This window comes from Rhamphochromis sp. 'chilingali' (assembly GCF_963969265.1).
Source record: "Rhamphochromis sp. 'chilingali' genome assembly, chromosome: 2".
Lineage (NCBI taxonomy): Eukaryota > Metazoa > Chordata > Actinopteri > Cichliformes > Cichlidae > Rhamphochromis > Rhamphochromis sp. 'chilingali'.
The window spans coordinates 65,110,897-65,127,282 of NC_137930.1; the positions used below are offsets into that span (position 1 = coordinate 65,110,897).

The window sequence follows — 16,386 nt, forward strand, 5'->3', positions numbered from 1 at the left end:
ACTGGGAGGAGGTGTTTTTCTCACTATTTACTGGTACAAACAGCATTAAAAATAAGTCTTCTGGGTAAATTCCTGTGAATAATGTCATTTACATCAAATGGTAATATTTTAACGGAATATCTGAAGGGCGAACCGAGAAACGAGTGACCACTCGATTAGGAATAAATTACTATCTGAAGGCAAAAGTTAAAGTATAACCAAGTCGAGGACTACTGGCACTGAAAGATCAGTTATTTATAAGCAGATCTCTCAGTACTGTAAATCTACAAAAAAAAACCTGACTTTAAACAAATAGCAAATTATTGCCAAATTTCACATATTATACTTAATCTAATTTTTTTCTGTTTTTTTTTTTCTAGGAATGGGAAGCATCATATCATTCAGGAAGTACTTCAGCATTTTAGTAGAATTTCAGTAAAACCGATGTGAAACATGAGTCCGAGCTGCAAAGTACAAAAATTATTATTTATTTCATGCAGTTGATCAAACACTAAAAATACTTGGTCTTAAAACGTTTAATACTGCCCTTATTCGTTAAACCTGCTCTGCCTGGTAATAGTCATCTCTGATTTGCAACAGATGCTATAAACCAAAATAAAGTGCAGTGTTCATGGACAAGTTAGTCCATGAACACTGCACTTTTTTTGGTGCAAGGTCTCGCAGGATTGCAGTGTCAGAGAGCACATTTGACCCTGCACATTTCAGCTGTGTTTCACAAGTTTATTTAACTTGCTGTATAGTGTCACCATCATACCAGTGACAATAAACAAATATTTTCTCTAGAATTTCTTTAGATTTGATTTACCTAATCCTGTGAAATTACAACAAATAATGTGTCTTCTTTTATGAAACAGGAAGTGAGCCTGCTGCAGGCTGCGTTCATCAGATGAGCACTTTATAGCTCCCTGATTCTCTCTAATGCAAATGTGCAGCAAGATTATCCTGCCGGTTTGTGTTGGGCTGTGTTTTATGGCTGGAAACTGCTGCATTCATCTGAATGCGACACGATGAGTCACAGTCAAATCTGAGTTTGGCATCTGTTTGGTAACAGACAGGAAGGCTTTAAACCCAATTAGTGTGCTAAAAAAATAAATAAAAATAAACTCCCCACACAAAATACCACTTGGCTAAATGTTCCAGCAAGTATTAATGAGACAGAGTCTACTGGGTACGTTTATGAAGACACCAGCAGTGAGTCACTAGGACCACTAGATGCCTCCATTTGTTACCACAAGAATGTTGCTCCACAATCTGTTTTAATATGGAAAAAAACCCCACTTTAATAATTTTCTTACTGTTCTTTATAAGTTCTACATTGCACTTCATTAAGCTTTCCGGGAAGTAAGCATTTTAACACCTCTGTGAGATTACATCACATTTCAGTAAAATTGCTGTGTGGTATCAATTGTGTGAGAGAGAATGAGGAAGTGATGTCAGAGTTTGATGTTTCTGCGTGGCAGCTAGTGAACCGGACAGTTCAAGGCCACTGGATAAATCTTTCTTTGTATCATTAATTAGATTAGATCATAGCTTAATGGTGAAAAAAGGAAAAGGGGAATGGGAAGATGAAAGACAGAGGAGTTCATTTAGCTGACTGCAGTAGGAGAAAGGTGAGGATGTGTGGGAGAGATATATTGATGGAAAGGAGAGGACTCTGAAGTGGGTCATAAATAAGAAAGGGCAGAAAGAGAGAAAGTGTTTAAGGACACAAGGTTTAGTTTAGCAAGTCACTTGAATTTTATTGAGGAAACTGGAGAGACTGGTGTGAACCCGTTGTGACACCAGCTATAAGAGAAATGTTTTCAGACCGTGAGTTTTTATTTCTTTGTTTTTCATCACATTTTTTTTTTTTTTTAACTCCTGGGTTTGTGTTACACAAATGAGTACAGGTATCCCTAATATACACAACTCTGGCTGTGAGCACAACAACCTCTTCTACTTGCTGTTCAAACCTTCTATTTGTGCCGAGCAGCCAATCAGAAGAAATTTAACTTAAATAGAGGGGGAACAGGGTGAATACTTGAATTCATCAGTACAGACATATTTGTTCAGCTGAATGTTGAGATTATACTGGTAGGAAAGGTAGCAAAGGTGATAACCTGTATGTTGTTTTCACAGCTTGTTTCTGCTGCCTCCAAGTGGCCAAAGGGAAATCAGACAAGCTTTGGTGCCTTTAAATTTTCTCTTTGCAACAATTTGTCTTGTGTACAGAAGCACATTTTAGCAGAGGGCTCTGGTGTAACATGTTAATTACTCTTTCATGTGTGACAATCTTTATCTTTTTTCCAAATAATATAATATAAACATTGTATGCAGTCTATGTTTGTTTTCCCCGTGATTTGTGTTGGTCATATAGAGGCTGTTTGTGCTGCTGGTGAGTTCAGAGAGCTCATGACAGGGAAAGGCTACCATATGGCAAGACAGGAAGGAGGGTGTGTGTGTGTGTGTGTGTGAGAGAGAGAGAGAGAGAGAGAGAGAGAGAGAGCACATCACATTGAAGAAGGAGGGATGGGAAATGACAAGAGGTTTAAGAAGACAGAGAATGATATAGACCGGAAAAGGAGAATAGACCTGGGCGATGGTGATGATGATGATGGGGTGGGGGGTGGTGACTGAGATGAGTGAGAGATGGTGGGTGGCAGAGCGTACAGCTTGGAAGCAGAGGAGGTGACAGTGGGGGGTGTTCGCTGCTCAGTGATGTGTTATGAGCCGACTTCCCCCACTACACACACAGAGACACACGTCTTTTGTCACTTAAGAAGATGTTGATTTCTTCTTTTATTGTTTCCTGGAGAGTTTTTTTCTTTATTGTCGTTATTATAAACAGATTCAGCAAAGCATTTATCTCCTCGAGCTTCATGATGTCCTCCAGCCTGTCTGTTGCAATAAACCCCAATCACCCTTCAGTAGCAAAGACGATGCAAATCTTCAGAGACAAATTGGTCGCAAATGTATTTTCTCAAAGAAACAGCTCGTGTTTGTTGGTATGTTTCTGGTGTTAGATAAATTTGATGTATTTTCAGCTGCAGATTATCAACTGGTTTTTTTTTTAAGTAAGGTGGCTAAATGACAGATCCAGTGACCTTTTTCATTGTAACACTGAAGAAGCAATGTGGCTCAACAATGCCTGTATTTTATTTATTTATTTATTCATTTATTCAGTTATTTTTTACCTTTTTTGAGCTATAATCAAAGCCTAGAGTCTGTTGGCAGCATGCATTTGCTTCAGGTTTTGGCATTTTTAGTGGGGTTTGCCAACTATAATTAAAATATATGTAATATATCCAGGCTTATCCTTCACCACTAAAACTTAATGGTTTACCTTGTTGAAACCTTCCTTTAGAGGTGAGCCCCCCCTGATATAACTGTATTAACAGATTTATGTCCCCACAATAAGATTAATAAACACACTCTCTCTCTCTCTCTCTTTTGCTCTAGCTCTCTCCTTAGCTCCCTCCCTCCCTCGCTCTCCCTTATTCTGGCTCTGTTGCCAAGGCTACCGTACAGCCTCTTGCTGCATATACCTAGACGAAGCTGCCGCCTGTGGATCTCTCTCTCTCTCCTTCAGGATACAAACAAAAGAAAACCCATCAGACTTTCATACCTCTGTCTCTCTTTCTCTCACGGACACACAAACACACACACCCCTTACATTTGCAATTTCTTGTTTTCCTAGGCTCACACGCGTCCTCTTACTCTCTGTGTCTCTCACTGTCGGTCTGTCTCCTTCTTACATGCAAACACACTCCTCCATCTCCCAGACAGAGAAGCAGTAAAGGGATTGGCGTGGTTCTTGGTGTTTGGCTCCTGGTGGTTTGGCTCACAGGGAGCAGAGCAGCAGATGGCGATGTGAAGACGGGCTCAGCCAGGTAAGAGGACTTATCCTAACCAGACTTAAGGCTGTGGTTGAGTGACTGTGACCGTTCCAGCCCTCCTCGCCTCTCCGCTGTCTCTCGCTCTTTCCCCCTGCGTGGCTGTATGACATGAGGTGAATATCAATTCCTCAGCAAAGCCCCTACGGTTTACATGGCCGCTGCGCTTTCCTGTGCTGTAAAAAGGTAGGAAATGTGTGATGTAGGAGGTGTATATGTGCGTGTTTATTCTTAGATCATTGAAACTGATCATTTGCCAACAGGTTGGTCCGTCGATGGCGCTTTTAACTGTGTATTTTCCTTCTCGTTTATCACTCAAAGCTTGATTTCCTCTGTGTTGTATCATGTCTATGTGACAATGTGGGAGTTACCAGAGAGAGATGCAACAGTCCACCTCCCCGAGTGATTCATTACTAATCCATCCAGCTCTGCACTGTGTGGTCGCTCTAGCTCACCGTAGCCATGTACGTGATATGAATGGTGTTTTGTCTTAGTATGAATGACTGCCAGAGAATGCCATTCCTGCACTGGTGTTTTGATGCAGTGCAATCATGTAACACAATCTTTTGTCACCAAGAATCCAGATTTATCTCCAGCAGCCTGTAAATCAATTTGCTATGCAGCACATTTTAATTATTCATACAGTACAGCTTTGGCTGAATTGTAAGTTTATATGTGCCTTAATGAGATTTCTCTCCAAAAATACCCATGGAGCAGCTGCGAGCGATCGTGGGAGTGTATGTAAACAATAGAGCTGATTGATTATCTGTCTTTGTGATATACAAGAAAAGGCTGCAGGTTTGCTGGGCATTTCATTTTAAGGTCATTGCTGGCTTATGTGTGTATTAATATCAAGATTTTCTGTGTGTGTATGGGAGATAAAGGTTGATGAGGCTGGTCTTGGCCCTCGTGACTTTATCTCATGTTTCCATCTCATCATCACTTTCAGTAAGAGCTTCCTCTTACCTCGTCTCTCTGCCATATGAGCACTTCAGCAACACACTTGATACTCGCCCTTTATTCACTTTGATTCTCCTGGAAACAGGTTGTTTTTTAAATAACAGACTAAAGAAGCAGATTTGGACTTATTGTTTTTCCACACAGAGACGCTGGGAGCATCAGGAATATCCATTAAAGCGCACGCCAGCTGTCACCACTTTAATTCCCCCTGTTCCCGACAGTAGGAAAAAGCTATACACAGCTGGCAGCCCCCTTCTCATTTCTGGTCCTCGAGCCCTTCTGGGACAGAGGCAATAGGCATTTTGTACGGCCCACTTTTAGACTCCATTGGATGGTGGGTTCTTGAATGGATGCAGATCAATGGAAACAGTATGCGCATACTCTATTTGAAGACTGAGGGGGTGGTGTTTGTAAGACCCAAGGACAGTACACCTTCAATGAGGAATGAGGCTCAATCCGTCATCAGGTTTGACCTATTTGCTTTAAATTCACTCGGCCTGAGCTCAATCCTCAGCTAAATGATTCTGATCTTTTTGGATTTGTAATAAAATCTTTAATTTTCATTGTAAGCTCCTGAACTATCTGTGTTAATATATTCTATAGAAGCATCAGTTGAAACAAAGCTTTCTTTTCGAGAAATTTGCAAACATACCAGATATGACTGTGAAATGCAGATAAAATCATGCACAAAACAGCTGGAATGGGAACAGTAAATTGCTCTGGGTTGATGTTTTTGTTTGTGTTAAATGATTATAGTGTAAATGAAAAGCTTATCATAAACTTTCAGATTTTTTTTATTCTATTATGAATAAATTCTATCTTCAGAACTGTAATTAAATATACCTTTACATGTACATGCAACATGTTTGGAAACAGAATGCAATATAATATAGCTGACCAGATATATATTATTTATTCATCAGTTTAACTGAATCCGGAGTTGCAGCGAGTATTTTAATTCTCATCTGCAGACTACGCAAACAGCAATATTTAAATTCATGTCTTTTTCTGCAACGTTAGAAACATTAAAAAGGGAAGGAACAGAAATTGTACAATAATCTGGAAGTAATGAGAAACTTCTGATGTATTTAGCGTGTACAATTCACTAATGTTGGAGTAATGAGTAATGAATGAGTAGGAGAAGAGGACTCGTGACCTCAGGATTTCTGAGATCCCAGCGACTGCTTGGGTTAAATATATCAGACAGTTTGCCAAACAAGCGCTGAGACAAAGCAAGTAGCAGAAAAACAGAAATATTTACCTCAAAGAATAAAAGCAAAGAGAGGCCGATTTTTTTTTTTTTTCTTAGGGCAAACGTGAATGTTGTCACTGCTCTCCCAGTGCAGATGTGTGTTTGTGTTTTTCATTTTTCATGCGGGGTATCTGACAAAAGTCTGTGTATATGTGCGCGCACACACACACACACGCTACAGTATGCTGGTTGCCACAGTTACCAAAACGCCAACCTCACTGCGTCATTGCTTCAGACAACCTTCACACACAAAAAAGAGTTGCTCTTCCTTCCATTCATCCCTTCATCCACTCTTCTACCTGTCCACCTATTGTTGAAAAATGGAACACATTGAAGCACTCTTATACAACACAATCCATGCCTGTGTGTGTGTGTGTGTGTGTGTGTGTGTGTGTGTGTGTGTGTGTGTGTACTTAACATACGTGTGTACGTTGCATGTATGCACATTGCCATGGCTACAAGCCAGTCTAACTGGCGTCATCACTTCAAAACCACCTTCACAGCAAGCAAAGAGAAAGAAACGGACTCAAAGTGAACACACACACACACACTAAGCTCCTGCTACTGGTGTGGTCTCATATTCCGCTGAGCACACCCCATTCGTTCAACAGGGTCCAGTGGCACATAAGGAGAGAGGGGGAGATGGTAGAGAGGAGAGGAGGGCAGAGAAGGCTCGACTTCATCATGCATACTGATTCGACTGGAGCAATCTGAATGTATTTCTGAGGGTGTCTGCTTAGTCTGGCTTGAATCATCCCTGCCTCTTCGGGATGCAGAGAGAGGCAGGGAAAGAAAGAGTGGGGAAGAAATATTGACAGTTTACTGTGTCACCTTACATCACTATCCTCCCCTCATGAGCGCACAGCTGGGAGTCTACAAGGGTGCTACTCTGATCCATCATTAGAGAAAGCTGAATTATTAACCTTCTCTCAGTGTCTATCAATGTTACCAGTTGGATTTGTCACTCTACTGTCTATCATAGACTTTAAACTAATGGATGTATCCACCGTGTCATCGCTCATTGGTTCGTAAACTGATATTTTGATGCCCAGACTTGCATCTAGGAGGTATAGGGCTCACACCACACAGACTCGGATAAATGGCGCAAACTTCTGCGATTTAATTGTATTAACAATAGTCCGAAAGGTTCACTGCTTAAGTGGTAGTGTTAAAATATCATATTATCAAGTGATCGTTTAAAATGGTCACACCGTGAACCACGTATAACCATGCAGGTGACTCATAAAACTGTATTTTTTGCACCAGTTTTGTATTATTTTGTATTATCCCTGGCTATTTGAGGAAGAGACACTTTCTTACTTGTTTGTTTGTTGTTTTTTTTCTGCTCCAGAGGTTGGAGAGATTTGCATGTTTAGTACATCTGCAACAGCTTTATCATTTTGCTAACCTTTGAATGTAAGCCCTGAGCTACTGTCTTGTGTCTTTTAGAATTGACTCTGCCTCACAATGGCTGACTGTGACCGGATGCCCCAGGATACAGGTTTTACCTTGATCATGTGATGTGACTCCCCTGCCAGTTCGTTGCCATCTCTCATAGGTCAGTCAGTCATTTGACTTTATTGACCTTTGATGTTAGAAAACACACAACGCATTGTCTTTGTGTTCAGATCGTGGCACAATGTGTTGCTTTTTGAGATCTTTTATCTTGCTGAAGCAGGCTCTTTAAGGGATTTCTTGATTCATCAGATCTGCCAGTAATCAGGCCTGAGTATGTTTAGTGAAACTGAACTTAGCTTTCAAAACAATGTGGTTAATTACAGTTAATTCATGATTAAACAGGAGGGGCAATCACTGTGTTACACAGGACCAGGTAGGCTTGGATAACTTTTCTCCCTTAATCAATGGAATCATCATTTAAAAACTGCATTTTGTATTTACCCTGCTTATATTTGACTCTGATAATAACATTGTTTTGATTATCTGAAACATGTGACAATATCTATCTATCTATCTATCTATCTATCTATCTATCTATCTATCTATCTATCTCTCTCTCTCTCTCTCTCTCTCTCTCTCTCTCTCTCTCTCTCTCTCTCTCTCTCTCTCTCTCTCTCTCTATATATATATATATATATATATATATATATATATATATATATATATATATATATATATATATATATATATATATATATATATATATATATATATATATATATTGAAAGTGCTGAGCGGAAAAGAGCTTTGAATACACTGCTGACTGTGTGTGTGTGACTGTGTTGTCAGTAGATGATAATGCTCAGGACGGATGAGAGGGATGAGAGCCACTCAGTTGCCAAGGTGACGGACAGGGCTGTAAACACGCTACCCCTGACTCATTTCTCCACAATGGAGCCTCTCTCTCTCTCTCTCTGTCAAATTCACACACACACGCACACACACACACACGATGGAGTCCAATCTAAGGGAGACAAGAGGATCCGGAGATGAGAGCCACTCTGTGCTGCTTAGCTGTACATTTGAATAGACCTGCAGAATAAACGCAACCTTTTTGTCATATACACGCTCATTTAGAACCACACATTAGACACACGCAATGTGACAAACACAGATAGCACATACTTGAAATGAAAATCAGCATGTAGTCCCAGTGTGGCTGAAAATTATGGCCTCGACATTTTATTGTACACAAAAGCAGAAAAATCGCAAATAAGTTGTAAGTACAGAAGAACACCTGCATGTTAACATCTGTATGTTTCAAACACCAGGTACTGTAGGTGTTTCAGAGTCTAGGATCCTATCAAAGATCTCCAAAGTATAAGTAAATGTGTTGCCATTTGTCTACATTTTTAAAGGGTTAAAAACTGGAGTTTGTATTTGATGGGATGATTTTCAGATAATGGCACACATAAAACCGAACACCTAATGATAAACACGTGTAAACTAAATGCATTTAAAATCTGATTTATAACATATGAAAGGCCTTTTAACACAAAGGAACCTCGTTCAACAGGGGCATCATGACCCGTCGGCTGAGTAGCTCCACTCGTTCCCACACCGAGGACTCCATCTTCCTGAGGCCTGATGAGGATCCCGTTTGGCTAGACGAGCCCACAAAGACTGAAAAAATTGGCGACGGAGCCCTTAAAAAAGACGGGCTCCTAGAATGTAAAGATGGAACCGCTGAGGGCCAAAACCCCCAAGAGGAAGTGTTTTTACGCAAGGTGTACACACTGGTGATTGAACTCCACTGCTGGGCAGCACTGTTTATCACTTCCCAAATCTTGGTATGTGTTCCAGGCTCTCTATCATCTGCTTTTAATCAGAGTAAGTTTTTAGGTCGTCTTTGGGTTTCACCTGCAATATCCGCCTTGCAAATGACAAGTCAACACTTAAGCTTGAGGTTTTCTTTCAGCTTGACCTTTAATTTTCCACAGTGGTTTATCTTTTCATATGTATGATTGCATTTTCATATTTGCTTCAAGTGCTTCAGGCTTGGAAAATACTTTTTCTGGGGGTGGCTAGATGAGGCTAAAATTTGACACCTCTTCACCATTAATTCCCTCTTCCTGTTTCCGTCTATTGTTGACTTCATGTTTGATTCATTTAAACAGAAAAAAGGACAGGTGCAACATTACCATAAGTAAATAAAAGAGCCTCGTAAATGCAGCCACGATTACGACACTAGACTCTATGTGGACAATTTACATATTTTTTATGCCTGTGTAATGGTCCATCTTCTTTCCTTTTCGCTTTTCACCTGAGAATGGCTGCAGTCCGATTTCCAGTGCATGAATGACTGGAGTGGTGACAATCTGCCTTCCTTCTTCTCTCCCCCCAGGGGTACTGGATATTTTTTGTGGTGGATGGAAATGGGCCACTCTCTTCCATCTACAAAGCCCTGCAGGTCATTGACTTCTACCTGGGGTTCATCTTACCCTGCCACCCTATTTTTGGAACGGATGTAAGTATCAATCCTAGATGTGGCTGACAGCTTTTAAGTCTGGGTGGAGAATAAACAGCTGTTTAACAGGATGTGAAGCACTCAACTATGTCTGACTAACTCATTCTCTCTCTGTGTTTCCCTTTATTGGCCAGTCAGTGGTGATGAGGGATGTGGTAAACACCACAGAGCACAATTGGATTGTTCATGGCACTGCAGGCATCGGCGTGGCCATCTGTGTAGTCATGGTAAAACACTGGCTGGATCCTTTATTTTAAGCTCTATTTTTATGCAAACATTTCACAATTTTGGTCATTTCAGCATGAATTTAATGCATGATGCATGCTGAATTGGTGTTATTTGCTATAAAGATGGAAAATAATCTTAAAAGGAAACAAGATCGATTGAATCGGTTGTTTCTTAACGTAGCGACCTGTTGTTGTGTGTTTGATTGATTTACTTATTGACTGCTTCTTTTTTGTCTTCTTTTCTATCCTTAGATCATCCACCTGGTGTGCAAGTGGAATTATGGCTCTGGCTTGTGGTCATCAGGAACTGTGTCGAGGGACATTGGTGATCGACGTCAGTCTGTGAGCCGTCAGCCCTCTTTCACCTTGTCAGAGTGGACAGATGCCCAGGAGGATCTGATAGACCTGGACCCGGTGCCCCAGACTCCAGTATTTGATATAGGTGCAGATACCAGGACGGAGGGAGATGCTGCCACCCTTACTGTCACACCAGTGGGGCTTCAGGAGAGGTTAGAAAAGAGCATCCAGCAGGTGGAAATGTTTGCATTTATGTTTGTTTTTCTTCCAGCAGGGAGACTCACACTTTATTCATTCATTTGTAATGCAGATATATGCATTTGTCTGACTGTCTGAATAAAACAGGAGAGGCTCCAATGTTTCCCTGACCTTGGACATGTGCACACCAGGCTGCACAGAGCCCTATGGCTACGGAGCCCAACTCTCTCCAAGAGACCAGTCGGCCCAGGAGTATCTCCGACAGGGAACGCACGTCCTGACCCCTGCCATGCTACACACAAGGGCCATGGACGACCAGAGCCTGCAGGCTGAGTTTTATGTGAGTGCAGCAACAGTAGCTCAGCCACCTACGTTCTCGAGATTAATATGAAATGAACAGAGACTCGCCGGAAAAGACGTACACGCACACACAGATGCAGCCACACACACCGATCGGTGCTCTGCACACGCCCGTAAGCTTTTCTACTTTCTGTTAGTGGGCGGAAGATGGAGGGATGCAAGCATTTTTTTTCTTTTTGCATACAAAAACCCACAGAAAATTCTTGTGTCTGTTAGGAAGAAGGATGCGCGTTCACACACACACACACACACACACACACTAATACAGCAATGGTTGAGTGTGAGAGGCTGTGAATGACTTCACGTGTTTAATATTATTTCCTCACCGTTTGGTTGTTATGTAGAAGGTGACTTTTGGACTTCCCCATTTCTTCACTTTCATTTGCCTTCATTGTTCTGTGTCCATTGGCAGGAAACTCCCATGAACTTTGTGGACCCTAAGGAGTACAATTACCCAGGGCTGGTGAGAAAGAATCGCTACAAAACAATTTTACCCAGTAAGTAGAGCTGTAACACAAGCTAGTGACATCAGTTACTATAAATATAATATTGAGGTAGCAATTTTTAAAACTATTTTTATGCTGATTATCTTAAATAATTTTGCATCCTCTTTCACTTTAATGTTAAAATGTGTTTGCAAGACATCAAATTTCCAGTATTTATGTTCACAATGACACACATAAGGGTGCAACCATTTTGTATCACTGAGCTGTAGGATGAGATACAGAATGAATGAATGTGTAACCAGCTCCCTTTCTCATGATAATGTCACATTGTCCACCTGCAGACACGCACAGCAGAGTGATCTTGAAGTCACAGGATGAAGATGATTTTCTTTTTACCTATATCAACGCTAATTATCTCAAAGTAAGTTCAAATGCACTCTGATGCAGCGATTTGTTATGGCTTTGATATGTAATGGTAGCAAAACAACGAGTGTGTGCATGTGCAGGGTTATGGGGGCGAGGAGCGTGCATACATTGCTACCCAGGGTCCCACTGTGAACACAGTGGGGGATTTATGGAGGATGGTGTGGCAAGAGAGGACCCCAATCATAGTGATGATCACCAACCTGGAGGAGAAGAATGAGGTAACTGTTCAAAGGATTCTTTGATAAATGTTCCTAAATATTAACCAGCTATATTATCTGCTGTGTCTATTGTTTCTTGTAGAAATGTGCTGAGTACTGGCCCGAGGACACTGTGACACACGAAGGCATCGAAATCACTGTGGTCAAGGTGACCCAGGAGGATGACTACAGTCTGAGGGTGTTTACTCTGAAGGTAACCGACAGAGAATGCATTAATATGTGAAATACAAAGGGTGAACCACAACAACACCACTTTAATGTTTTAGCTTCAAGTAATGCCAAAAAGCTGTTTGCCTCTAATGATATGCATACATGAAAATGGAAACAACCTTATACAGAGGTGGATGGGTGGGGGGATGGGGTTACAGTGGTGGATGCTCATGTTAAGCGTGGCCAAAGTTTCATTTAGGTCAACATATGTAAAACTAATCCCGGTGAGCCAAAAGCTCAGGTCTGCTCCAACTAGTCTGCTCGAGACAGATGTCAAATAGAGTGGATATCCCTAATACGGTCTCAGGCACAGGTCTGGCTGTGAGCACATAAGCCCCACCCATCTACTGTTCACATGTTCTGTTTGTAAGAGGCAGCAAATCAGAAGAAAGTTGACCTAAAGGGATGACAGAATACATACTGAGAGGGGTGCACAAAGAAATAAGTGAACGAAACAAAAATATAGAACTAGTTACAAGTTATTTTAATTTTTTTTCTGGTGCTCATACTGTCAAATATACAGTATGAATTAAAACAAAACTAAGGGTTCACAGCCAGGTTCTTAACATGTAATTAGGAACAGAAGTGTGCAAGTTAAACCCTGTCATCTGTATGCTAATGTGCTTAAAGCAGTAAAGGCTTTCATGAGCAGGTAACATCAGAAAGCCTCTGTATCATTGTCCTGAATGATGCCTTGATAAACTTTAGAATTCATTTTCCTCTCTCTTGGCCCAAAGGCGATAAGCCGTGGCAAAGTTGACAATCCTGCACGTGGCTAATTCCAAAGGATTACCCACCTTTACTTTATATGTCATCTGTGTTAGCAGACGTCTTACCACGTAACACCCTAAAAAATTTTAAAAGTGTGCTTTATGTTATATTCAAAGTGGAAATTTCTCTAAAGATATGTTACATTTTTGTTTTTATTCTTTCAATCTAAGGCACTTAAATTAAATTTCATCCCTTAGGTGCCAATTTAAATTCAGATGTTAGATGTGGATCAGAACTATCTGCATGGCTACAATATCAGCCATAAATCCGTGCGTTTTAATTAGCTACTTTTACCTGCATCTGCTGATACGTATGTGCACGATTAAATGCACTGTTTACATGATGATCCCTCGATTAATGTCACAAAAACACTGCAGAAGATTATTATTTTGTGTTCCCGACTCAACAAAAACATGTTTCTAAAATTATGTGTATCAAACAGTCATATTTTATCCAGTAATTTATCACAACAGATATGGGTGTTGGAAGGTGGTTCGCTCAACGCTCCATTCATGTGTTCATGATGGGTGCTTTATTTTTAATTTGAGGTCATGGTGGCATCGGCACTTAGCAAACAAAACAAGATAATTCAGTAAATGCAGCCTGCATCCGATTGCTAAGCACCAGGGGATCATTATGTAACTGCAATGAGTTAAAAGCTTGTTGATTATTCATCTCCTCATGTTATGTTGTTTATCTATAGGATTCATAATTATTGGTGGACTGACTTTCAGAAATTTGTTTATGCTCAGTACAGACCAGGACAAATAGTCTGTTTTTGTACAATCTCTTTTTTTAATGTTTGTTCTGCGTTCACTACTAAACCAAGGCAACTGTTTGGTCAAGCATGAAGAGCAACAGGTGTTCTCTGTGTGCTTGGTATAATGACATCTGTGTCACTGTCTGTGTGCATGCACCAGTGCGGGGAAGAGGAGCGCACTCTGCGGCAGTACTGGTACACTTCCTGGCCTGATCAGAAGACCCCAGACAAGGCTCCACCCCTGCTGGAGCTGGTGCAGGAAGTGGAAAGGGCCCGTGAGGAAGCCCTGCCCTCCAGTGGCCCTATAATTGTCCACTGCAGGTACAGGGCTAAAGCAACTTGTTTGTAGTATTGGGAGCATGAAAGATTTCATATTTAGAAGATAAAGCCATCTTTAGTTTTATATTACAGTATCTTGTTTTGCTGGTTTTTGTCACTGCACAAATCAATTCAGTTCCTCGATTTATGGTGCCTTCGCTGAAATTGAAATTTCAGTGAATACAAAAATCCAACACATTACTTCTCCAACTTTTTCTTTACAGTGCTGGAATTGGTCGAACTGGCTGCTTCATTGCCACCTCCATCCTGTGCAAGCAGCTGAGGACTGAGGGTGTAGTTGACATCCTGAGAACCACCTGCCAGCTCCGTCTGGACAGGTGAGATATGCTTAGAGCTCTTATCTGTGCTCGTGCCTATCTTTAGTTCTGGCATAAAAGCTCAGCTGACGTAGTTTGATTTAGTTCCAAAAAGAAGGTCACCAAACCTTCTTCTAAATTATCTGTCCCTCCATCCGTCTTGTGCTTATCCAATTCAGGACCGGGTCGGGGATCTTAAAATTATAGTCCATTAATTACACACTTCAAAAAACCATGCATGGTTCTGTGAGTGTTAAAGGAAATGATTACCTTTACTCACTTTTGAGTCAGAAAACAACAAGCATGGGTGCTACTAGTAATATTATTTATGTGAGGTACAATCCCAGCCGGCCATCAAGCACATTAGAACACCCACAATGAAAGCAGTCATTATTAGCGTTATTGGATACATCTGAGTTTAATAAGTCAAGATGTCATGGCTAATGTATTTCATTCATTGTTTGAAAAAATGTGATAAACATTTTATTTTTTGCTGGAGCTGATAAACAAATGTTGACTTTAAACGAAATTTTTCCATTTAATTTTGTTATATAATTACTATGTGAAGTGTTAGATTTAATGGTATCTCTTTGTGTGTGTGTTTTTCAGGGGTGGCATGATACAGACGTGTGAGCAGTACCAGTTTGTGCATCACGTCCTGAGCTTGTATGAGAAGCAGCTTTCTCAAACTGCTGAGGAGTAGATGGAGCCCAACAGCCACACCCAGACCGAGACACACCACTGTACACGTAACCGCCTCAGGTGGTATGCACCACTGTACCTAACATCATCTCAATCTCACCCTTTAACAAGTTCAAACCATGTTATTCTCTTCACTCAAGGCAGGGTCACTCAAACAGAACTGAATCTGTGCTAATTGTGCGTGGTTGAGTAGAACAAATATAGAGGAGGTGTGATTTGAGATAACTCACCTGAAAATAGTAGTAACGCAGTCCCATCGATCCACATGTTCTTGATAAGTTGAAGCAGTCACACCTAAAATAATCCAAGCCAGCACTCTCGCCTTCATTTCATTTGCACTGCTAAGGTTTCCATCACACCACTGCACATTAGTCTCCGTCATCGAGGCCTTGTTTTGCACTTGGTCTAAAACAGCTTCCTCGTGTAATGATTGTACAGTTATCGAAAGGTTAGACTGGAAGTGAAGTATAATCAGATCGCCTGCAGTGGTGTGACTTACCTGTAAGGAAATGAAAGAAAGTATGTGTTGACAATAAGGGCCCTTTACAGTATAAGTGTCAGCATCGTTTAAATCTACAGAGATAATCAAATGCCAGCCTAATATTTAACTATACTGATATAAAAGTTCATATGAAATGTAAAAGTAAATGACGTCTAGCCTTTTCTCTCAATTTCAATGTAAAAAAAAAAAAAAAAAATCATTACAGAAGGCCTGTCTCAACTTTTGCTGCATTCAAGAGTCACCTCATCTTCAGGTTGCATGGTGCTAAGTGTTCATTAAAGGCATGTGCAATGTTATGGAACATAGGAATGTATAACGATTAGGTTATTAACTAACTAATTAGTAGTGATGGGATTTCCGGCTCTTTTTAGAGATCCGGCTCTTTCGGTTCGGCTCACTAAAAAGAGCCGGCTCTTTCGGCTCCGAACCGGCTCTTCAGGTTGTTTTGTTGCTTTAATTAATTTATTATTAACAATAATATAAAATTATGCACAAAAGGAATTACTAACATAAAAACAAGTGGTTTTATTTATATATGTTTATATATAAATATATGCGGTGGCCCCTAGAGACAAAACACGTACAAACTCCAAAACACATTTCTAGCATTAACTGAACTTCCAAA

At 40.6% G+C, this 16,386-nt stretch overlaps 1 protein-coding gene across 4 annotated transcripts; it reads left to right on the top strand.

Moving 5' to 3' along the window:
• Positions 1–3,522: 3,522 nt before the first annotated feature.
• Positions 3,523–16,386, top strand: LOC308392233 (tyrosine-protein phosphatase non-receptor type 5-like). 4 transcript variants are annotated; one of them, XM_080875189.1, is made up of 16 exons: positions 3,523–3,869; positions 7,534–7,642; positions 7,885–7,915; positions 8,335–8,385; positions 9,059–9,332; positions 9,887–10,009; positions 10,144–10,236; positions 10,489–10,745; positions 10,879–11,071; positions 11,504–11,588; positions 11,879–11,958; positions 12,044–12,181; positions 12,264–12,374; positions 14,083–14,243; positions 14,465–14,578; positions 15,167–16,386. In XM_080875189.1, exons 4-16 carry the CDS (start codon positions 8,354–8,356, stop codon positions 15,258–15,260), a joined length of 1,755 nt encoding a protein of 584 aa, XP_080731315.1. In that variant the 5' UTR covers positions 3,523–3,869; positions 7,534–7,642; positions 7,885–7,915; positions 8,335–8,353; the 3' UTR covers positions 15,261–16,386. The 4 variants fall into 4 exon arrangements, with proteins under 4 accessions (XP_080731315.1, XP_080731316.1, XP_080731317.1 ...); XM_080875190.1 differs by lacking the exon at positions 7,885–7,915 and having other exon boundaries at positions 8,332–8,385; XM_080875191.1 differs by lacking the exon at positions 7,885–7,915.